The sequence below is a fragment of the Paramisgurnus dabryanus genome, chromosome 2 (genome assembly GCF_030506205.2).
Source record: "Paramisgurnus dabryanus chromosome 2, PD_genome_1.1, whole genome shotgun sequence".
NCBI lineage: Eukaryota > Metazoa > Chordata > Actinopteri > Cypriniformes > Cobitidae > Paramisgurnus > Paramisgurnus dabryanus.
The window spans coordinates 52223587-52249540 of NC_133338.1; the positions used below are offsets into that span (position 1 = coordinate 52223587).

At 34.7% G+C, this 25954-nt stretch overlaps 2 protein-coding genes across 4 annotated transcripts; one reads left to right on the top strand and one right to left on the bottom strand.

The window, feature by feature from the left end:
• Window positions 1-385: 385 nt before the first annotated feature.
• sirt3 (sirtuin 3) lies at window positions 386-8426 on the bottom strand. Its single transcript, XM_065261632.2, has 8 exons — window positions 8246-8426; window positions 7915-8008; window positions 7270-7443; window positions 6964-7196; window positions 6022-6122; window positions 5685-5846; window positions 3056-3268; window positions 386-2253 (listed from the first exon to the last, which is right to left on the bottom strand). Exons 1-8 carry the CDS (start codon window positions 8340-8342, stop codon window positions 2230-2232), a joined length of 1098 nt encoding a protein of 365 aa, XP_065117704.1. The 5' UTR covers window positions 8343-8426; the 3' UTR covers window positions 386-2229.
• Window positions 8427-8855: 429 nt separating this feature from the next.
• On the top strand, window positions 8856-19021 carry LOC135743789 (uncharacterized). Of its 3 annotated transcripts, none has more exons than XM_065261633.2 (2): window positions 8856-8917; window positions 15748-19021. In XM_065261633.2, the coding sequence occupies exon 2, from the start codon at window positions 15895-15897 to the stop codon at window positions 17137-17139; it is 1245 nt and encodes a 414-aa protein (XP_065117705.1). In that variant the 5' UTR covers window positions 8856-8917; window positions 15748-15894; the 3' UTR covers window positions 17140-19021. The 3 variants fall into 3 exon arrangements, with proteins under 3 accessions (XP_065117705.1, XP_065117708.1, XP_065117707.1); XM_065261636.2 differs by having other exon boundaries at window positions 8864-8922; XM_065261635.2 differs by having other exon boundaries at window positions 8913-9038.
• Window positions 19022-25954: the final 6933 nt, after the last annotated feature.

Below are 25954 nucleotides of genomic sequence, written 5' to 3' on the forward strand. Positions count from 1 at the left end.
TCTTTCTTATTGAATAATAAATAAAATGTCTGCATGATCAAGTGCAGCTCCTCCAGGACGCCTGACTGTGGCATTTCTTAGAGAATAAACCAATACCCTATCATAGGTGAATACATAAAAAAGTGAAATTAAACAATTTCAACTTGTTTTTCTAAGTTATGTCAACTTATCACAAGTCAAAACTTTAAAAGAGTAGGTTGAATTCACCTATTTTTTCAGTTTAAGCAAACATGGATCATTCACAAGCATTATAATGCAAAATATCTTGGTTAAGGTTGAAAGTAACACTACATCTTAGTTGATGTGACACTGGTGTAATTCCATTAAAATAGTGCTGTTAGACTTGTTTAACACTAAAATTTCATTCATGTCACCTCTCTGGTCTCAATGACCTATTATGTCTACATGTCCTATTATGTCAAAGTTTCAATCTCTTTTTCATTGTTTCTTTAATTAAAGGTTTAGGTTCAAGTCATCCATTCAGCCTATATAAAGCACAGAGCAACAGTATAATGTGGATTAGACAAAGAGGTCGTGTCTGTCGCATACTCAGACAGCATGCTACAATGACACAATAAAGTCTGAAATGAATACTGAACAGTTCACCTTCTCACTGTCCTCAACAGACAACACAAGCAAATAGTAAGAAGACTTTCTATTCTGAGAAAGTAATTATGAAACTCATCCTGTGTCATTCCCTCAACATTACCCTTTATGAAGGTGATAAACGCAGACAACAAACATCAAGCGAGGGTTTATATTTCAAAGAAAACCAAGTCAGTCAAATCATATCTGAATGTAGGGAAAGGTTTGAAAACTTGAGACAAGTGGGGTATGAAAGTAACTTTTACATGGTGTAAAGTTTAATTAAAATATAAAACATAGATTGCTCGCAACATTGAAGTTCGGACATGTTAATACAAATGTGAACCTGGACCACAAAACATAAGGGTCCATTTTAAAATGAAGATTTATACATCTTCAAGCTGAATAAATAGGTTTGTTAGGATAGGACAGTATTTGGCTGAAATACAACTATTTAAAAATCTGGGATTTGCGGGTGCAAAAAAAATCACAGTATTGAGAAAAATGTCTTTTAAGTTGCCCAAATGAAGTCCTTAACAACAAATATTACTAATGATAAATACATTTGTGACAAATACGGTAGAAAATGTACAAAATATTTTTATGGAACATTATCTTTACTCAATATCCTCATGATTTTTCGCATACAAAAATTATCATTTTGACCCCTACAATGTATTGTTGGCTATTGCTACAATTAAAGCTGTGTGACTTATGCGGTTTTGTGGTCCAGAGTTAAAAAAGACATTGCATTTTAAATATATAAAGTAAATGATTTCATAGATTTGAGCATTTTCTGAGCATTTTTTGTGGCTTTTAAACAAATGTGTCATGTTGAGTTTTATATCTGTTGCTTTACAATGCAAAATCCATTAAACATCTTTCTGAATTTTTTACTTGAAAGGCGTGCTTTTATCAATGCCACAGTTTGATGTTTTATTTAATGCATTGACATTCATAGTTTTTAGCTGTGGTTTGTATCCAAATATTTGTTGAGGCCAGGAGGATACGGTAAATGATGAAGATACGTCCAAATACATTGTATACTGTATGAAGGAAAAATGATTTAGTCTGGGGAACTTACAAAACAATACTTTAAAAAGCCTTTAATGCAGATTTAAAGCAGTGCATTTCATATCATTAAGTCATTTGCATACACCAGATGGGCTGTTAATTTAATGGCATAGCAGTAAACTGCAAACATTTGGACATAAAAACTTAATGAACAGTTTAAAAATTCAGCAGGAATCAAATTATCTTGCATGTGTTTTATTTTAAGTTGTATTAAGTGTATTTTTTAACTCAAAACCTTAAGAAAAACATGAAAAGCAAATACAATACCTATATACATTCACATGACAATCCAAGATTCAAAGTCTTCAAAACTAAAACTGGCATGATTTTTACTCTGGTCAGCTACCTTACTGTATTATTAAAATATTAAAAAAATATATATGTGCTGGTGATTAACCATTTATCTACTAGTATGCAGAGGTTAACATTGTTCTTGATACCCATTTTCAACCCAGTACTTTGTCAACACAATAAACTCACTCCTCTCACTAATGCATGCACACTATTAAGACAACTTAATGTAGGGGCCATCCAACAGAACAGCAGGTTTAAGACAGATCCCTTTTCTGCTCATTCCTCTCTTTTCATCGCATCCTATAAATTACAACAAAAATATTTTAGATGCCTTTAATTACTGTATTTGAAGTTTCTTCATATTGACTTCTCTCTAACAAGAAAGGAAGACTTTAAAGTATTACACCACTTTCATTAAAAAAATTCTGATATTTGACTCCACCCCCATGTCATCCAAGATGTTTGTATTTTTTTGTTAAGTTGAAAATAAATTAATTATTTTTTGAGGAAAACATTCCAGGATTTTTCCTCATATAATGGACTTTAGTGGACCTCAACAGTTAACAGTTTCAAGCAGTTAAAAATTGCAGTTTCAATTCCGTTTAAAAGGGATCTAAATTATCCCAACCGAGGCATAAGGGTCTTATCTAGCAAAACGATCTTCATTTTCACAAACAACGACGTTATTACATAATACGTTAGGTCACGCTGGCGCATCACACGACTAGTGCAAGATGAGAAGTTGTGGTTAAAAAGTACTCGAAAATGACGTTCGTTTTGCTAGATAAGACTCTTATGTCTCGGTTGGGATCGTTCAATTAGAGCCCTTTGAAGCTGCATTGAAACGGTAAACTGTTGAGGTCCAATAAAGTCTACTATATGGAGAGAAATCCTGAAATGTTTTTCTCAAAAAACTTAATTTCTTCTCGACTGAACAAAGAAAGACATAAACATCTTGGATGTGAGAAGAGCGTGAACATTTTTTCCCCAATAACTCTTGTAGAATAAAAATTTCAATAATTATCAGCTGAATACAGTCGAATGAAAACTAGTTTACATACATTCACCATTATTATTTCTATTTGTAAAAATAGAGACTCACCTTCTCTGTGTCCACGTTCATAAGGGCTTCTAATTCCTGCGTCCAACCAAGGATCTCCACCAGCTTTTTAACCCCGCTAACAACATCACCCACCTCAGCAACGTCATTGTGACGTGGGGATCCCCAGGCAAACGGCCCAACAAGATCTCGATTTATCAGAAGGCGCGACACAGAACTGGGCACCGCACCTGCCAGGCTGGCAAAGGGCTCCACCTCAAAATAGAGAAAATGTGACCCAGTTTGTGAAAACTCAGCTAGAAATCTCTGTTTTTGTGATTTCTGTATAAAATCATCCAATAGAACGTAAAGAACATTTTGTGAAAATATAACCTTGATATATTTAATATTGATTGTATATTATCATGTCAAATAAGTGAAATCAAACTTCTTCTTATGATGCTTCTTATCTAATCATTAGATTATGAACCTCAACCTGGACTCAAAACATACTGGGTCACAAATAATAGAAAATATTTTAACAAATTAACTACAAAACAAATCAAAAAGTAACCAATCCTGTTTACTGTTGACGGTCAACTAGACCTAATCATATGTGAAATACAGCGGTTAATAACTAACAACACTGACTTCAAAAAGCATTTGGATACTTCAGCCACAAATGTGTCACTGCGTGATATGAAATAACCCAACATTTGAAGCTTAAAGTCTTTTTTTAAGGTTAACATTTAACAGAAATAAGTTTGTTTTTAAATGATAGATATGCTAATTAAAGTCACATTAACTGGGTTTCCATAATAACGTAAAAAGCGAATATTTTCAAAATGCTGAATTTTTTATGCATTGCAACGACGTTGAGCTCGAAATATGAGAGAAACAATGTCAGTTGATACAACTAGACAATCAGTCACGTGGGTTTAATGTTCGCAAGTCAAAAACCACACTGCAAAAAATGCCTTTCTTACTTAGTACTTTTGTCTTGTTTTCAGTAGAAATGTCTAAAAATTCTTAAATCAAGATGTATTTTCTTGATGAGCAAATGACCTAAGAAAACAAGTCTAGTTTTAGATGAAACACATGAAATTAAACTGAATTTGTGCTTAAAACAAGCAAAAAAATCTGCAAGTAGAATAAGACATTTTTTCTTGAATTTACTTGACACAAGAAAAATTCTGCAAAAAATTTCTTATTCCATTAGCAGATTTTTTTGCTTGTTTTAAGCAAAAATTTGTTTTAATTTGTTATTTTTTGTCTAAAAACTAGACTTATTTTCTAAGTTCATTTGCTCATCAAGAAAACACATCTTGATTTAAGAATTTTTAGATATTTCTACTGAAAACAAGACAAAAATACTAAGTAAGAAAGGCATTTTTTGCAGTGCACTTCAAGCAAGCGTAAAAGTTAATAAAACTATATTTATTTATTATATTTTCCATTTTTTCTTAACGTGGTATGAGCACTCTGCTTTATATCTGCTTTATTACTGGACTCTGTTCTTGTCAGTACTACATAAAACAGAATAATTAAGTGTTTTAATTGTTTTTTAAATAAATCAGAGAGATGTTTCTGTGTGCTGCTTATAAATATCAGGGGTGATATCTCACAACGTGTTTTAATAGTCACGCACCTGAAAATAAATTATCAAGTCTCCCAATGTAAGAGCAAGTATCCTTACCTGCAGTTTCAAACTTTTTTTGCGTCCTTTTAATGGGAGGAGAGACGCGTAAACACGCTCCAGATAAAGAGAAAATTATTGTTTTCATTGCTTTATTCGCCAAGTATATTTTAATCATCCAAGCCCCGAATGTTCACATCCAAGGGCTTTGATCTTCGAAGTAGTCAAGTTTTAAATAGGAAAAATATAGAAACTCTTTGGATATTTTTTGTGCGATGCTAATGGTCTAATCCGATTCAATGGATTATGCTAAGCTATGCTAAAAGTGGTACCACCAGACCCGGAAATCGGCTGAATAGATTCCAATGGTAAAAATCTAATGTTTAACTCTAGGGAGCTGAATAATTATATTTTGAAAAAAGTGTTTTTTTTAAAGGAAGGGTGAATTGTCCACATTTTTTTCGTTATCCTGGTTGAAAATCTATTTACAAAAAAGTTTTTTTTTTTTCATAAATATATATCCTCTCTGGTAGGACCATAAAATGTTCATCCAATCATTGCATTCATCTGATTCGGCTAGTTTTTATTGGCCATTGGGCTGCTTTTGTAGGCAGATCTGGCAACCCTGTCTGTTTCATTACCATGCAGACCAAGAGAGAATGCACTGTCCTAAAAATGGTTTAAAAAAGTGAACTGCCCCAAAAAGCCTACCACCCCAGTGACAGCTAGGGGCCATTTTTTGACCTTTTTTTCTGACAGTGTGGAAGGCAAACAGCAACCTTATGTTTCTCTTGAAGTGACAAAAACAGGAATATGATGTTAAAAACAAAGTCTTAGAAATGGCTATGAAGAAAAAATGTTAACAGCTAAAGTTCATGAGTTCTAGAGGAGGCATACTGTAGGTTTGGCTAGCCTCTCCGAAAATGCATAGGCTACCCTACCTTTAAATAATAACTGAGCCTATACTTTAAATGTTTAAATAAATGTATGGTCTTGTCTCACTTTTATTAAATGATTAAGTTAGTTCTTATTGACAGATGCAGAAACATTGCTTACCTCTAGAGATGTTCCCATGATAATGAGTAAGTCTGCCCTTGGGAAGTCTATGAGATAACTAAAGAACCGCTGAGGAAGTTCCTCCCCGAAAAACACGATGTCAGGTTTGATGACTCCCGTGCAGCTGGAGCATTTGGGTATGGTTCCTTCCATTATATCATTCTATTACAATAAAATACATATTTAAGGAGCTATTTTAGACATTAATAACTATTAAATCTAGATTAGATGGCTGGGACATACGTATAAATATATTAGGAAAATGATGGGTTAATTTCGGAAAGTGTAGTTACAGAAATGGCATATTTAATCTGGTAGAGTATCATCACATACTAACCCGAAGCTCTTCGGCATTGTAATCTCTGCGGCAGACGGTGCAGGTGGCTGTTGCAAATGTCCCATGTGCCTCCACCAACATTTTAGATGGAATGCCTGCCACTAAAATAACATTTATGTACAGTTGTGATCCTTACAGATAGTCATTTTTTTCTGATTTACTGTTTCTACATAAAATCATCCTTCATAATGTAAAGAACATTCTGTGAAAATTAGGGATGCACCGATAGGATTTTTTTGGCCGATGCCGATACCGATTTAAACAGACAACTTCTGGCCAATACCGATGTCGAAACCGATATTAAACACTTGTTTACAATACTATACAGTTGGTCTATTAGCTAGTTTATTTCTACATCAAATTATTTTTACTGAACATGGATTGGATCAAATTAACATTCAACTGACCAACATAATAAGAGAGGCACAAATTAAGCTAAAACAAATATAATAAGACAGCATGACAACCTTCAAAGGTGGTTTTTGCTATTCAGCATTTATTTTATTAACAACATTAACTCATTTTTTTTTTACATATAATGGATTTCTTTATGCAGTTAATTAATAAACAATCGGTATCGGCCTTTCTCATGCTATTGCCGATATGCCGATGGTTTCAAATTCATCAAAAATCGGCCGATAAATATCGACGGCCGATACATCGGTGCATCACTAGTGAAAATATTCACTTGATATGTTTAATATTGACTGAGGACGGTCATGTCAAATTGTACCCATGACCTTTAGGTGCTCTACAAGAAGATAAAACGATAAAATTGGAGTCAAATCATGAACCTAGTACACATTACAGTACAAATAAATATTAAACATTAATTTGAATAGCTATATTTTACTTTTTCTTCTTGATATTCAGTATTATTTTAACGCAGACAGTTTTAAAATCTTTCTTTAATTCCCAAGGTGAGCACATGTGGTTACTCACGTCTCTCAAGTCCATCAATGTTTTGGGTGTACATCCTAAGCAGCTGGCCCTTATCGTAAAGCAGACGAATGAAGTAGTGTGTCAGGTTCGGTTTGTAATTTCCAGGATACAGCTCTTTGGCAAGGGCGAAAAAAGGGTTGGGATTGTGATGAAAGTAATTTATTTCAAAAATGGCCTCAGCATAGGGGAGATTGTACCGTTGAAGGTTGTCATAAAGACCACTGCCAGGAGATCTGAAGGAGAAATATGATTAGGGAAGAGCGATAAACATCTCAAAAATGGATGGGGGAAAATCAGTCTGTTTACCTAAAGTCTGGGATTCCACTGGGTGTGCTAATGCCTGCACCCGCCATCACCACAATGTTTCTGAACCTGCAGTCTTTGATATTTTCTGCAATATCCTCCAGGGTTTGTCGAGGATTACTGCCATGGGTGCCTCCAAACAGACCTCTCACTCCAGCACATCTTATGAACGGAGCTCTATGAACGGACATTTTTTATGTATCTTATTTAGGCATGAAGTTGGGAGACTGTCATTGCGTCATTTTTTGAGGTTTATGTAAAGGAATAATTGACAATGGGCCATTGAATTATTCAATGCTAATGCACACCCAAAATAGTAACTTTACACTGGGCGTAAAATTTGTATTACCTTGCATGCATGTCTGCTTATGACCAAATAAAATGTTTATTTATGTTTGTATATTATATAGTTTATATACATTTCAATACAAGTATTTCCAATAGATTCCTGTAAATTTCCATAAATTCCTGTTAAGTTTCCAATTTGGAATATTTCCACATTCCCCAGATTAAGTTCCCACTGGAAACTTTCCGCCCTTTTGCAACCCTAGCTATGTATATACCGTGGTTTGTTTTTAATAAATATTTAGTAAATGTATCATTCATGTTAAATGTCCTGTGTGTTTGTTTCCTTTCCTGTATACTTACATACTGTTCAATTCTGATAGAAAAAGTTTCCTCTTCTGTGCATGAGAACATTGTGAAAAGACCTTTTGATGGGAAAAGTTTCTTCTGAACTGATCTGGGTAAAACAATTATGTACAACATTATCCCCTGGTCATAAAGAATAAAGAACCAACCACCAACTCAATAAAATTGCTGTAAGAACATAAAGGCATAACATAATACATTCTGTGAGATTTATTCTTAACTGGTATGATATAAACGATATTTATTGCAGTGTTGCAATAATAATTTTGTAATAATATTCTTTGCAGCATACACACAAGGTATAATGTCAAAAGTGTCAATAACATACATATGGATTGTCTCGTGCATAGTCCTCTTCTCCAACAGTGGTTGTCTGTAAAACATCGTCTGCAAACATCTAGCAGTGTCGTTTTTAAATTCGGCATAATGAACTCAAAAGTAATACATTACAGTTTATATATGATTATGTGCATGTAAATAAAAACACAACATAGGTCAGGGACACGCTGATGACGTACTTACTACCGTAATGAAGAAGAGCACGTTTCCATTAATTATGTTTTATGTTTCTTTATCCGGTGTCAATCTCATTCGTGAAAACCAGTGAAAACAAGTATATTTTTAATTGTCTATTTTAAAGGTTTTGCCTGTTTTAATAATCATTACTTTTATTTATCACTTTTGGAAAGATTTAAAGTGCGCGAGTACTACAGTACTTATGATAGTTTATGGAACGCTGCAGTATGTGTCTCTATTAGGAATAAGGTTTTCGGTCGCGATATAAATATTTAACGTTCAATTTCCGATATTATTCATAATAAGATTTATTACACATGTTTATTTTAACATTTATTTTGTAAATATATTTATATTATTTAATGTCCTGTGTTTAAGAGGTAAATAAATGGACTTTTATTTTGTTTCTATGAGCCTGGCAGCCTGCCGTGAGATGACATCTTTCGGACTGCGCCGCGCTTTGCCAGGGGGAAGGTCAAGAATAGTTGAGTAACAAAATATTTACTTCATCAACTTTAAAAAAACGATAATTTAATACTGTATTTTAAAGTGCTCAGTGTTGTTTTCGATATGCCCGACAATGAGCAAATACATTTAAGCTTCGGGTATGTTTGTTGTTAAAAATTTATTTTGTACGTTATTTTACTCTCTTCCATGCAGTCTAAATTGTATGAGTAGCCGACGAAGCAGTAACTAAGTTTGTTTGTATTTACATTAAAACCATTGCCATGAGACCTTTGAAATGAACAAAGCTATGGCAAGCCAGAAGGTCCACATTTACGCAATGAATGAATCGCGTTTGCATCCAAACGCCGTATTTAACGGCGTTTAAAACAGAATTTGCGCCGCTAAATACGCCGTCGGGATTTCAAACGCCGTAAAAACCGCGCGAAAATCGGCAACAACGCCGTTATTTACGGCGTTTTATAATCCAATCAATGACGCCGTTTTGAGACGCCGTTTGTCTTGCCATTTACGCCGTAAATAACGGCGTTATCTTCTGTCAAAGACGGCGTAAAAAGCGGCGTTTGCTAGTGGTATAATGAGCCCCTCCCATCAATTTCCACAGCCAGTAGGTTTGAACCGTTCTTACCCAATCAATGATGAACTGAGTCAGGCCAGAGCAATTCATACTGATCATCCATGATGAAATAAGTGTTTAAAGATTACATGCATGCGCAGAATATCATAAATGGGCAGCAAATTATAGTTTTTTCTCTAACGTTACTAAGATTAAATATATTACTATAGTAGCTTAAGGAAAATACTGCATCTCTGTATCATGTTAAAATAGGAGCGGTAATAGCACACCAACCTCATTTAAGGTGTCCCAATTATTAAGTAAATACATTTACCCAAGACATTAAGTAAGGGGTTGAAATATTTCACAGCTTTGAATAAACATGAAATCCCACCTGGTCTAACAGATCAACTGTATTAGTCGATTAGTCATGAACTGTCTCAGTTAGCCTGGTGGTTAGAGCATTCGGTTCTAATGTCGATGCTGCTGCGGTTCAAGTCCACTTTGGGGCGGATTTAAATTCTTTTGATTTTGTTTTGTTTATCAACATCGCTTATTTTTTTAATGGCTGTCAATAAAAAGGAACGCATAGAATAAGAGATTTTTAATGTTCATGCAATTTAGCAAATTTCGTAAATAGTCTATAAGTGATATTTCAAAAATATTTTATGCAAAAGTGACAACAGTGCAAAGTGTATAAAAAACAGACTAGAGAGCAGACGTTTCAATCCATGCTTTCTTCAGTGCTCATCATGAAGTATGCGGACAATTACTGGACTTAACTAACTTTTTGTTCTTCCTTAGTCATTTTTGTTCATTTTGAGTGCATTGTACTTGAAAAGTAATTTAGGCAAATTCAATAGGCAAATTTATGTGTTTATATTTATGTTTATATTTATGCATATTTAAAACCACCGAAATTACGGGAATGCCCACACCTCCGCTGACTTTCTTGGACGAACGGCCAGCGGGTGTGCATGTTTCTAATATTTTGATCGACTGCTGTTCCGTTTAGGCTATACTATCCACCGCCATATGCTGGTTCAAGACAATTGTAAGATTTTTGGAATGAAATGCTTTTGTTGGTATTGCTTTTTTATGCATCTCAAACGCCATAGTAAGCCATGTGTAGAGCGAGAGAGAGAGAAAGAAAGATGGAGAGAGCGCAAGAGAGCTGTGTTTACATGTATAATAATATAATGAGACAGAACAAATATTGGTTGGCTATATTCGTATATGAATTATCTGCAATAATATATAAAGAACCCATTTGAACTATATATCAACATGTATTTATTTATTTGCTGGATTGTATCAGCACTAATCAGCATTCAGCACTAAGCGAAAATTGATGGAAATATAAACATGTGGTCCAGCAAAACTAAATATATTCAGTTTACGTGTAGGCCTAAATGTATGCTAATATTTTGACTATTATGTGCACTTGTAACCCCTTGTCTCAAATTAGTGTAATTAATAACTAATTTAAGTATTAAAAATGAGATATGGGCTAGTATCAGAAGCTCTACGGAGCCTGAAATAGTAAAAGGTTAGCAGAAAACAGACAACACAAAACAGGTAAATTTGAAAATGTATTATAAAGTGTATTATAAAAAATAAATAAATTATTTACATTCCCTGCCTACCTAAGTCGGCTTCCTGAGTGCACAGTGCATAATAAACTCAAAATAAATAACTCAAATGAAGAATGAGTCCATGGAAGTTCTCAGTGTTTCTTGAAGTATATGTTCTCTTCACTATCTGTTTTTAAAATGAAGGCAAAGGATGATGATGATAGGTCCAAAGATGCCACGGCTGGCCACACCAGGCTCTTGGTCCATTCACTTCTGCGGTTGGCTCACCACTGACCGCCAGGGTAAGATTCAGATCTATCCCTTTCTAAAAAACCAATCGGAGGTATCTTGAAAAACTCAACATCCTGCAGCTTAACTTTCTCTCTCACAGCTTTCAAACAGTTCTTGATACTTTCAAGCAACGTCTTCAACCGGAGGAAAGTGTGTTTGTTTACTAGGTTGCCTGGCAACCTGCAGGCAGAGTGATTTCCCTGCGCTAGCTGCAGGCGATAAAGAGAATTGCACTCCAGTAACCTTGTGTGTTGTGTGGGTTACACATTCGTTAAAACGATGCATTTTATCTGACACTCAGCACTTTTGTAATACGCAGAAAAAAAGTCTTATAATTTTGTCATGACAAAGTATTGGCACGCTCCTTAATGAACAGGTTTGACTATACTTTAATAATTTCCGTGAGTACAAATTAATGCTACAAAATATTTCACACACATGTGCTTCTTATTTTATAACAACAATGTATGGCCTTTTTCTACTCCAACATGGAAGGTTATATTACAACCAAGGTCTAAAAAAAGTATTGATTGAGTCTGTGAAGAACTGGTCTGCATAAAACTCAGACCTGAGCTAAAGTTTTCGATCAGCGCTGCAGATTATTACTAAAAGTGATCACAGTTTTAAGAATTTTTAAACAATAGCCATTTGTGTAATACACTTTAAAAACTTTTCATTTATACACTTAAAAATATGGAGTAAATTTGAAATCTGTTCATTTAGTATATTTCAATAATTAAATGTATTTTCTATCACAAAAAATTGAGTATATGTAATCAAAAATCCTAAAGAAATGTTAAATAGATGTAGACATTTTTGTGAGTATTATTTAACTAAAAAAATTTGATTTACTTAATGTGAAGCTTATTAATTTCATACTGAACCATCAATTATCAATGATAAACAAAGCGACAGGTTATTTTATCGAACATTTATTTGTCAAATTTGACAAGTTAAACACATGCACCTGCACACATTGAAAAGGTAACGTTATTTAAATGAACATGTTTTAAATGCAGTCAGTGGAGAGTCATGAAGAGACGGGTGAGATCAAAGCTTGTCGCAAAGCAGGAGTGAAACGCGTCTGAAGGGCACACCAGACGAAAAGCGCAATGTAATTTAAATACAAACACATTATTTTCTATATATACACACACTGGGGGCAACTGACGGCGGCTGTCTGTTGTGATTCTGGACGTTGCTCAAATCCCTGTAGCGCCACAGAGCGCCACTCTCACAGTTTAACATTAAATAACATATTTGTCCAAAATCCTTAAGCTGCATACAGCCACATTGTGCAGTAATAAAACGATCAGAAATTGATTATTTGACACACATTTTAAGTAGCACAGCTGTATTAACAATTTGGTGACCTGAATATATACGTAAAATAAAACGATTATTCTAGCAGTATGTGCAAAAAAGCTGCTTGTTACTGTACAGGTAATATTACAGAATCCGAAAGTATTTAGATAAATGCACCTTATGTTGTATACCCAAGGAAACAGACAATATTTCATTAACAAAATAGACTACATATTGTAAGGGTAAAATTACTTTCCTGCGGTGTTTGTTGTCCAGCAAGAGGCGCAGTTTGCTGCTGATTAAAAACCTTTGGCCCTGATGTGATTTTTAAATTAACATATGATCTACTTTTTTGCTTCCTTCATTTACTCAAATAATAAAATGTTAACATGTTTAACCAAAAATATTTAATACAAATCATAGTTAAAGTTTTTTTAAGTTGATGTTAAATACAAATAATATTGATTTTAAATAAGCAATTATTACAGTTTTTAAAACTTAAATAGGCTAAGTGTGACATTCTCAAATATATTGATTAAAATACAAGAAATGTAGCCTACTTTACAAGTAATCGAGTAAGCTGCCCGGAAAGACCAAAGATATGTGGACCAAAAGTATTACTTTATTGTACAATAATAACCCATGTATTTTAACAGTATTTAAACAGGTGGACTCCATAAATTATCCATATTGTGAGCAGTCTGCTGTGTTTTTTTTAAATAGTTCAATGAAGTTTGGATTTTATTTAGGGGAGAGCAGTGACGAAAGTACAATTTTTCAGAAAAAACGTGATGTTAAAAGAAAATGTTTTAGACAGAGAATATTTTTGCTGTTGTCAATAACTCACAAGAGTGTAAATAAATATACATGACTATGACATTGTTAATATGTAACTGCAAACATATTTTGTTATATTCTAATGCTCTCCGAGTAATACACGAGTAATATTTTCACATTTCCATCCAATTGCTAGATAATACAAAATGCTCTATGCAATGATATTTAAAACTATTACACAAATGGCTATTCTTTGAAAAATCTCAAAACTTTGCAGTAATAATCCGCAGCGCTGATCGATTAAACTTCAGCCCAGGGCTGGGTTTTATGAATGTCAGTTCTTCACAGACTCAATCAATCACATTTTTTATCTTTTTAAAAATTTAAATCTTGTATAATAGAACCTTCCGTGTTAGAATAGAAAAGGGACATATATTGTTGTTATAAAATAAGAAGCACATACGATGTGTGAAATATCATGTTGTAGCAATAATTTGTACTTACGGAAATGATTAAAGTAACCAAGATGCGTCCCATCACAAATGCTGATTGTCAGATAATGCATTTATTTAACAAATACACTTAATAATTAAAATATTAGCCTACATGATCTAAAAATATTTAGTTTTTTTGCTGGACCGCATATTTCCATCAAGTTTAACTGACATGACAGAAATACTGCGAGTCCGCCCGTTCCATTTAAATGGCAAACTTTAAAATCAATAAAAACATGCAGATTCATTTGATAAAATAAAGCATTTCCAAAACAAATATAGAAATAAATACAGTGAATTAATAAAATTGTTTAATAGAAAAAGAGACCGAATTAACCACTGATAGCCGGGGCACACTAGTTCATTTACTTATTGCAGTTCAGTGTTAGTAATTTTTCGCTTAGTGCTGATACCATCCAGCAAATGAATAAATACATGTTGATATATTTCAAATGGATTATTTATATAGATAAATATTATAAATATTCTCATTATATTATTATACAAAGTTTGTAGCCTCTTACAAACACATGTAAACACAGCTTGCTCTTTCTCCATCTTTCTTTCTCTCTTTCACACGGCTTACGGCTTTATGTATGGAGATTAAGATCCATAAGAAATAAGCAATACCAACAAAAGTATTTCATTCCAAAAATCGTACAATTGTCTTCAAACAGCATATGTCGGTGGACAGTAGCCTTAACTTTTTCGTATGATAAATAACATATTTTTGAAATATCACTTATATATACACAAACTATATTATACTTATTCTATGCGTTCCTTTCTTATTGACAGTCTCATTAAAAAATAAGCGATGTTGATAAACAAAACAAAATTATAAGATTTCAATCCGCTCCATACTGGACTTGAACCGCAGCAGCTTCGACATTTGAACCGAATGCTCTAACCACCAGGCTAACTGAGACGGTTCATAACTAATCGACTTATACAGTTGATCTGGGCTCTGTTACACCAGGTGGGATTTCATGTTTACTCAAAGCTGTGAAATATTTCAACCCCTTACTTAATGTCGAGGTATTTACTTGATAATTGGGACACCTTAAATGAGGTTGGTGTGCTATTACCGCTCCTATTTTAACATGATACAGAGATGCAGTATTTTCCTTAAGCTACTATAGTAATATATTTAATCTTAGTAACGTTAGAGAAACTATAATTTGCTGCCCATTTATGATATACTGCGCATGCATGTAATCTTTAAACACTTATTTCATCATGGATGATCAGTATGAATTGCTCTGGCCTGACTCAGTTCATCATTGATTGGGTAAGAACGGTTCAAACCTACTGGCTGTGGAAATTGATGGGAGGGGCTCATTATACCACTAGCAAACGCCGCTTTTTACGCCGTCTTTGACAGAAGATAACGCCGTTATTTACGGCGTAAATGGCAAGACAAACGGCGTCTCAAAACGGCGTCATTGATTGGATTATAAAACGCCGTAAATAACGGCGTTGTTGCCGATTTTCGCGCGGTTTTTACGGCGTTTGGAATCCCGACGGCGTATTTAGCGGCGCAAATTCTGTTTTAAACGCCGTTAAATACGGCGTTTGGATGTAAACGCGATTCATTTATTGCGTTAATATGACCCTTTTCGCTTGCCATACAAAGCATATAAAAACCCATGATACAGAGAAATATAGATTATATGGAGGTAAATATTCATTTTATTTTGCCCCTATTAATGAAGAGTGTTATTTACACATGGTAATTTTTGATTCATACGATTTATTTGTGAAATACATTTTAAATTCTGAGTTCTGTACTTTGTTTTGTATATTGATTGTTAACAAGTGACAATATAAAAATGATTGTATATCTTCACAGGTCTGTTCCTGTAGATGCTAAACAAACAATCCCAAATGACACAACTTCAATAAAGTCACTATCATCTATAAATACTGTGAAGAATTCAAACAAGCAGCTGCTGTCACAACACATTCAACTACTCTACTATTCTGATCCACTGTTGTAATGATGGAGTGTGTTAAAGAGGAGACTGATCCTGAATCATTCACAATAACACCCCAACATACTCAACAACAAAGAGGTTTGTGTCTAATTTCAATGAATGATGAAGAGCATCTTAAGGAACATAAAGTAAGTCACACTGATGAGAGGACCTTTGACTGCCCTCAGTGTAATAAGAGTTTTAAACGGAAACAAAATCTTAATGCTCACATAAAGACTCACACTACTGAAAGGCCCTACAGCTGCCCTCAATGTGAAAAGACCTACAGACATAAAGCACACCTTAGGGAACATTTAGTTACTCACATTGGTGAGTTGTGCTTCACCTGCCCTCAGTGTGATAAGGGTTTTTCTCGAAAACGTAGTCTTTATGATCACTTAAAGACTCACACTGGAGAAAGACCCTTCACCTGCCCTCACTGTCAAAAGGGTTTTTTAAAAAAAAGAAATCTTGATATTCACATAAAGACTCACACTGGAGAAAGGCCCTACAGCTGCCCTCATTGTGAAAAGACTTACATATGTAAAGGGGATCTTAAGAAACATTTAATGATTCACACAAATAAGAGGCCCTTTGCATGTCCTCAATGTGATGAGTCTTTTTTACAACAAAGAAATCTTAATGCTCACATAAAGACTCACACTGGAGAAAGGCCATATGCATGTCCTCAGTTAGAAGAGACTTACATGCATAAACAGCACCTTGAAGAACATACCGTGACTCATACAAACGCTCCCTTTGAATGCCTGCAGTGTGATAAGGGTTTTTCAAATAAAAGAAGTTTTAATGCTCACTTAAAAACTCACACTGGAGAAAAGACATACAGCTGCCCTCTGTGTGAAAAGACTTACAAATCTAAAGAGTCCCTGAAACAACATAAAATAAGTCACACTGGCCAAACACCTTTTTCTTGTTCTCAATGTGGAAAGAGTTTTACACAAAAGGGAACCCTTACTAGTCACATGAGGAGTCACAGTGGTGATGGGCTTTACACCTGTCCTCATTGTGGAAAGAGTTTCACAAAAAAAGTACATTTAGAGAGTCACATCCGCATTCACACTGGAGAAAGACCTTACAAGTGCCCTCAGTGTGACAAGGGCTTTACACAACGTGGACATCTTCTGTGTCACATACGACTTCATACAGGTGAGAAGCCATCTGTGTGCCATCTGTGTGGTAAGCGTTATGCACAGGCACGAAATCTTAAATTTCATCTGATGTTTCACCATTCGGTAGAAAACCCATAAAAGTGTTTACATTGTGTAAAGAGTTTTATTGAGTGTGTGACGCTGATAAAACACAAGTGACTGTATACTGGAGAGATTCTGCACCGCTGTCATTCATGTTGGAGAAGTTTCAGACGATCACACACCTGCAAAGCGCTGTCTGTAAAGAGTGAACAAAGATCAACTTCAGTCTTCAGGTCCAAGCACATGATGTGAAATGCAGATAAACCTCAGGATTGAAGTACTCCAAAATATATATTTTTAATGCATTACATGAAGTGGTGAAATTTGTTTCTGTAGCTCATCTTGTAGAGCATTGTGTTAACAGTGCAAAAAGTAATGGGTTCAATCCCAGGAACACTCATTCTGATTAATGTATAGCTTTAATGTATTGTAACTTGCTTTGGATAAAAGTGTGAGTACTTCGTTGAGTTGTCAGTGAATGTAAATAATGCAGATAATGGCAGTTGTAATTGATATACAGTGTTGGGGAACGTTACTTTTAAAAGTAATGCATTACAATATTAAGTTAATTACCAAAAAATTAACTAATTGCATACTTAGTTACTTTTCATGAAAAATAATGCTACTTTTAAGTTACTTTTTTTACTTGGCTGAGGCTTTATCTCGTTCAGGCTTTGCACATGTTTTTATGACTTATAGGTTTTGCATTCAGAAATTGCACATTTCCATCACAAAAATATCAAGCTCTGGCCTGCCATCTCCTGTTCCCGCCAAGATGCGCACACCACGCATATAGTGCGTAAATCTATGTGACTACATCCAGTTTAATTCAGTATGTTGTGTTTTTTTAATCAAAGTAATTAAACCGAAAAGTAACTCGAATTGCTTTTTTTTATATTAATGTGTACATTTATAAAGTAAGGCGTTACTTTACTCGTTACTTCAGAAAAGTAATATCATTAATAGTAATGCACATTACTTGTTATCCGTTACCCCAACACTGTTGATATACACTATATTGCCAAAAGTTTTGGGACACCTGGGGGGTAGAAAGCAGGCAATGTGACTTTAGGAGTAAGTACGTTGCTAACCTCTGCTTTCGGTTCCAAAATCTGAGGTAATTTTCGGGTAAGTAATCATACCAACTGACTCTCTGAGGATAGCAGGTTATGTTCCAGAGTTAGTTCATTTTAGTTAATGATACATAGCTTCAGAGGATGTCTGCGCATGTGTGCCCTTATGATTAGTGTGCAGTGGGCGTGAAAACATATATTTTGCATTATTATAATGTAAAAGCATTTATTTTATTACATTTACATTTGCACATATTTATTGCTGTCTATTTCTGTTTAAGAAAATGTATGTTTACTGTATAAAAATAAAATACTTTTTTAATAAAATAAATTTATATTTGTGATTGGACTAAATACTATATTTAATTATGTCCATTATTAATATAACGTTATCTCCAAATCAGTGGATGCATGTAACACAATTCCATCAGTTATTTAATGTTAACAATAAAGTACATTTCCATATCAATTTTGTGAATTTCTAAATAAAATCATCACTTACTACTAGATAATATAAGATGAATCTCAATTTATAATAAATGTGAGTGCAAATAAATACATTGTCATTATTGAGCCAGAAATCTTAACATATATTACTAAAGTAACAACGAGGCACTGTTATAGGTAATGGGTATAAGATGTTACTCCTGCCTGCAGTCTCTGATATGCCACAGACTGATCGACTCCATGCCACGCCGCATTGCCGCAGTAATTCCGGCAAAAGGAGCCACAACTAAGTATTGACTACTGTACATGCTCATACTTTTCAAGTTCATACTTTTCAGTTGACCAAGATTTCTAAAAATCCTCTCTTTGTATTATTGGTCTTAAGTAATATTTCAAATTTTCTGAGATACTGAATTTGGGATTTTTCTTAGTTGTCAGTTATATCATCAAAATTTAAAAAAATAAACATTTAAAATATATCAGTGTGTGTGTAATTAATGAATATATACAAGTTTCACTTTTTGAAATGGAATTAGTGAAATAAATATACTCTTTGATTATATTCTAATTATATGACCAGCACTGAATAGTTTGCATTAAGTGTAAATTCTTTATTTTGTAATGTAAACTTTGCGGTGTCATTCACGTGTAGATTCCAAATTGTAATTGTTTGACAACTTCAAATAAACATGTTTTGTATATTTCCATTGGTGTAGAGAAGATGATAGTTCATTCATTTCCTTGCATTTCACGAATTTAGACCTAAATTAAAGAAAGGGGCTTTTATTTGCTTCTTGGAGCCTGTCGTGCAGTGACGTCATAAGATATGCGCTGCTCTCGTTTGTCGGTGGAGGGAGACATACACAAACATATAAATGTGGCTTGATCTTTTAATCAAAGGTACTACAGCAACTTAAATATTATTAAAACATATATTAAATAATATTATAGTGATACTTATTATAATATTTTATTGTATTTCTAAAGTACTGATCTGATTCGAGTGCTTCTGAGCAGATTCAGTCGCTGATAACACAAAGAACGACTGGTGTCTTTCCGTATTGATTGAATTATTAAATTATAACTTTGGTCATTTATATATCTTTACAGGTCTGTTCCTGTAGATGCTGAAGAAACAATCTTAAATGACACAATCTTCAGTGAAGTCACTATCACACCAGTTCATCTATAAATACTGTGAAGAAGTCAAACAAGCAGCTGCTGTCACAACACATTCAACTACTCTACTATTCTGATCCACTGTTGTAATGATGGAGTGTGTTAAAGAGGAGACTGATCCTGAATCATTCACAATAACACCTGAACAACAAAGAGGTTTGTGTCTAATCTTAATGACTGAGAAAGAGCATCTTAAGGAACTTAAAGTAAATCACACTGATGAGAGGACTTACATCTGCCCTCAGTGTGATAAGACTTGCACAAATAAAAGGTCCTATAAGCAACACATAGAATGTCATACTGGTGAGAGGACCTTTGCTTGCCCTCAGTGTGATAAAGTTTTTTTACGAAAAATAAATCTTAATGCTCACATAAAGACTCACTCTACTGAAAGGCCCTACAGCTGCCCTCAATGTGGAAAGACTTACAGATTTAAAGGACACCTTAAGGAACATTTAGTAAGTCATACCGGTGAGAGGCCCTTCACCTGCCCTCACTGTCAAAAGGGTTTTTTACGAAAAAGAAATCTTAATATTCACATAAAGACTCACACTGGAGAAAGGCCCTACAGCTGCCCTCATTGTGAAAAGACTTACATATGTAAAGGGGATCTTAAGAAACATTTAATGATTCACACAGATAAGAGGCCCTTTGAATGTCCTCAATGTAATGAGGCTTTTTTACAAAAAAGACATCTAAATGATCACATAAAGACTCACACTGCAGAAAAGACATACAGCTGTCCTCACTGTGAAAAGACCTACACGTGTAAACAGCACCTTACAGATCATATAGTGACTCATACAAATGTAAGACCCTTTGTATGCCTACATTGTGATAACGGTTTTTCAACTGAAAGTAGTTTTAATGCTCACTTAAAAACTCACACTGGTGAAAAGACATACATCTGCCATCTGTGTGAAAAGAATTACAAATCTAAAGAGTCCCTGAAACAACATGAAATGAGTCACACTGACCAAACACCTTTTTCTTGCCCTCAATGTGGAAAGAGTTTTACACAAAAGGGAACCCTTACTATTCACATGAGGATTCACAGTGGTGATAGGCCTTACACCTGTCCTCATTGTGGGAAGAGTTTTACATCAAAAGCACATTTAAAGAGTCACATACGCATTCACACTGGAGAGAAACCTTTCAGGTGCCCTCAGTGTGACAAGAGTTTTAAAGAACGAGGAGCTCTTCAGTGTCACATACGAATTCATACTGGAGAGAAGCCTTACTCATGCAATCTGTGTGATAAGAGTTACTCACAGGCACGAAGTCTCAAATTTCATCTCCTCTCTGTCCATACCGTAGAAAACCCCTAAAATGTTTACATTGTGGAAAGAAAGAGTTTTATTGAGTCTGTGACGCTGATCAAACACAAGTGACTGTATACTGGAGAGAAGCTGCACCGCTGTCATTCATGTTGAAGAAGTTTTAGACGATCAAACAGGAAAGAGTGAACAAAGATCAACTTCAGTCTTCGGGTCCAAGCACATGATATGAAATTAAGATAATCCTCACAATTGAATTACTCCAATATTGCATCAAGTGGTGAAATTTGTTACTGTATTTCATCTTGTAGAGCATTGTGTTAGCAGTGCAAAAGGTCATGGGTTCAATCCCAGGATCACACATTCTGATAAAATGTATAGCTTTAATGTATTATATTTGCTTTGGATAATTATGTCAGCAAAATGTATTAAAATTAATATTTTCCCCCAGGATTTATTGTTTTTTTATGTTGGTATTAATATCAGTACTATGAGATTTGCACTCATTAGAGGTAATTTGTTAAAAGATGGTAACAACGGTTTAAATCTCCATTCATTAACTTAAGAGAACTAAAATTCTTGTGACTGAAGTGAGATTATTAAAAGACTCCTTCACCCAAAACAAAACATTTCTGTCTTTATTCACTTATAAGCCGGCACTGCACATGTTAGATGTCTCCATTATTCAGGTATTAAAGTCCGTATTACATTTTAAAAACATTTCCCCACTCATCTGTCTAATGCATAAAAAAGTGTTGACTGCCTGTGTTTGTGCACAGTATTTAAATGTTGTGTACTTTTAATTGTATGTATAGTGTACAAGTAAAATGGAAATATACTTTGGGCTTCTTAAAGCTGGCCTGGACCACTTAACTAGATTAGTAATCTCCAGGTAATTTTATCTATACATTTGTGTCCTGACTCTTATGAGATATTTGTTCATTCATTAGTCTGCACTGATGATTACGGATGAATGCAGCCAGTAAACAGTCAGTGCTTTTGTGCTTTTTTCAGTGCTTGTGATAAAGTTTGCATTAAGTGTAAATTCTTTATTTTGTTACTTAAACTTTAACTGATGCGGTGTCATTGAATTGTAGATTTTAAATTGTAATTGTTTGACAAATGTGGGATATTTAACCTTAAATATATTTATTTTACCTACAAATAAACATGTTTTGTGTATTTCCTTTGGTATAGAAGATGATAGTTCATTAATTTCCTTGCATTTCACGAATTTGGACATAAATTCAAAAAGGGACTTTTATATTGCTTCTTGGAGCCGGTCGTGCAGTGACGTCATAAGGGATGCGCGAGATTCGTCTGTCGATGGAGGGGGAGAAGACTGAGGTGAATAAAACCATATAAAATTGGTTTTTAAAAGGTACTACAGCAACCTAAATATTATTGAAACAATGTTAAATAATATTATGTTGTTATTTGAAGTAATTATAATTTATTGTATTTCTAAAGTACTAAAAGTTGTTCCACTAGGGTCCAAAGATACACAAGGAAAGAGATTTACTTCACTTTTTAAACCATTCAGGTATGTACGATTTATAAATCTGTTGGTGAGCTTTACATGTTTTTTAAGGAATATTCATGATCCTCTTTTCCATACAGTTATTTAACATAGCAGATGGATATCTGCTGTTGTTAGTAAAATTGATCAGGGTCATTACTTGTAAGATATGGGAAATACGGTTACAAATGTACTTTGTTTTTCCAGTTTAAATGGTCAGTGTTAACAGGATTGTAAATGATTTGCATTTTTACTGTCCAAATTTTTATGCAGACAAATGGAAAACTGTAAAGACAACTTACAATTGGTTTTAAAGAAAGTGCAACCCTGTCTATGAAAACCAAGTTAAAGCCTGGGCCACACTAAAAGTATTTTTAAAAAATCGTGTACACTTTTTTTTTTAAATGTGAGTGACCACAAACTATGATTTAACAGTTTTTCTTATAGTGCAGGTGTATTCGGCCCTGCTCATGGGGTCTCGTTTATAAAACTGTGTGTAGGACCCTTACTAAAAGTCTACATGCGCACAAAAGCCAAAAATGGCATATGCCTAAAAATATTAAGATTTATAAAACAAAGCAATGTTCCCTTTATAAATCAAAGAACACCTGCAAGGGTGCGTACATAAATCATCCTCAGATCCCATCCTGCAAGCCCATTTTCCCTTAAAGGTTTTTTTCTATAAATCACAACCTTTGCACGGGAACTGGCGTACGCACGTTTCCAGCCCCGTTTTGTGCGTACACAAGCTTTATAAATGAGACCCCTTTGGAGCTACCATCCTGCAGATTTAAGCTCCAACCCCAATTAAACACAGCTGAAGCAGCTACTTTTTGGCTGCGTCCGAAAGCTCTAAAATGCACAAGTCTAACGCATAGTACAACAAGTTACGATTAACTAAGAATAATAGTCAACTTTATAATTGTTAATATTTTGAAATTAGACAGTCTTTATGACAGATGCAGCCTATAAATGTGGCTGCAGCCTTAATGAAAGGTTTACTTCCTGTCTCCTGAGATATCGGCTGCGTCCAAAAAAAATAGGCAGCTGACTTGTTGCCTCGCTGCCTCGTGAGGCAATGACTTCGGAGGCATGAAGGCAGCTAAGAGAAATGCTTTCGGACACACTTCAAAGGCAGCGTGTTTGAAATATAAACAGAGAGCGCCTTTGTGATAACTAATCACATATTTAAAAACTAAAATTCTAATTTCTTGCTTGAAATGCAATTAAAAGGTGTAAAAATTAAAAATATACATTTATTTACACAAAATTTGTGCCTCACCTGCCTTCTTGGCTGCCGATTTATTTTTTCGAACTCGACCAATCACATTCCCCATGCACACACACGCATAGAATTGTGGGAAATGATCTCAGGAGTCAGGAAGTAAACCTTACATTGGATTCGGACATGCCTTGATGCTTTCCTTTTTTTGGAAAGCTGCCGCAAAAAGCAGCAATTTTCATGTCCTGTCCCACAATTTTATGCGTGCGTGTGCCCCGGGAATGTGATTGGTTGAGTTCGAAAAATTAAAACTGCAGCCAAGGAAGTGTCTGGAGCATAAATTTAGTGTAATTAAAGATATATTTTCACTTTTTACACTTTTTAATTGCATTTCTAGTGAGAAATTAGTAATGTTTTCAAATATAGGATTAATTTCCACAAAGACGCGCTCTGTTTATATTTTAAACTGAATTCAATTTTACTGCCTATGAAGTGTGTCCGGCTACGTTTCTCTTAGCTGGGAGATCTTACGATGTGACTTCACAGGAAACAAACATAACAATGACAGGTATAATTGTATTAGTATTAACACTGTGGGCTGCTTTTAACATCTCTGATGTCTATCTCAATTTGGACTGTGCCTGCTGCGCCATGACTGCGGTTGTTAGGCTTTATGTCTTTCATCATCTTGCTTTCTGATTGCGAATCGTTTCAATATATAACTTGTATATGCATTTGCAACTGGAGTGCTTCAGAACAGATTCAGTTGCTGATAACACAAAGAATGACTGGTGTCTTGCCGTATTGATTGAATTGTTAAATTGTAACTTTGGTCATTTGTATATCTTCACAGGTCTGTTCCTGTAGATGCTGAAGAAACAATCCCAAATGACACAATCTTCAGTGAACACTATCACACCAGTTCATCTATAAATACTGTGAAGAAGTCAAACAAGCGGCTGCTGTCACAACACATTCAACTACTCTACTATTCTGATCCACTGTTGTAATGATGGAGTGTGTTAAAGAGGAGACTGATCCTGAATCATTCACAATAACACCTCAACATACTCAACAACAAAGAGGTTTGTGTCTAATCTCAATGACTGAGAAAGAGCATCTTAAGGAACTTAAAGTAAATCACACTGATGAAAGGACTTACATCTGCCCTCAGTGTGATAAGACTTGCACAAATAAAAGGTCCTATAAGCAACACATAGTATGTCATACTGGTGAGAGGACCTTTGCATGCCCTCAGTGTGATCAAGTTTTTTTACGAAAAATAAATCTTAATGCTCACATAAAGACTCACTCTACTGAAAGGCCCCACAGCTGCCCTCAATGTGGAAAGACTTACAGATTTAAAGGACACCTTAAGGAACATTTAGTAAGTCATACCGGTGAGAGGCCCTTCACCTGCCCTCACTGTCAAAAGGGTTTTTTACGAAAAAGAAATCTTAATATTCACATAAAGACTCACACTGGAGAAAGGCCCTACAGCTGCCCTCATTGTGAAAAGACTTACATATGTAAAGGGGATCTTAAGAAACATTTAATGATTCACACAAATAAGAGGCCCTTTGAATGTCCTCAATGTAATGAGGCTTTTTTACAAAAAAGACATCTAAATGATCACATAAAGACTCACACTGCAGAAAAGACATACAGCTGTCCTCACTGTGAAAAGACTTACACTTGTAAACAGCACCTTACAGATCATATAGTGACTCATACAAATGTAAGACCCTTTGTATGCCTACATTGTGATAACGGTTTTTCAACTGAAAGTAGTTTTAATGCTCACTTAAAAACTCACACTGGTGAAAAGACATACATCTGCCATCTGTGTGAAAGGAATTACAAATCTAAAGAGTCCCTGAAACAACATGAAATGAGTCACACTGACCAAACACCTTTTTCTTGCCCTCAATGTGGAAAGAGTTTTACACAAAAGGGAACCCTTACTATTCACATGAGGATTCACAGTGGTGATAGGCCTTACACCTGTCCTCATTGTGGGAAGAGTTTCATAATAAAAGGACATCTAAAAGGTCACATACGCATTCACACTGGAGAGAAACCTTTCAGGTGCCCTCAGTGTGACAAGAGTTTTAATCAACGTGGATCTCTTCTGTCTCACATACGAATTCATACA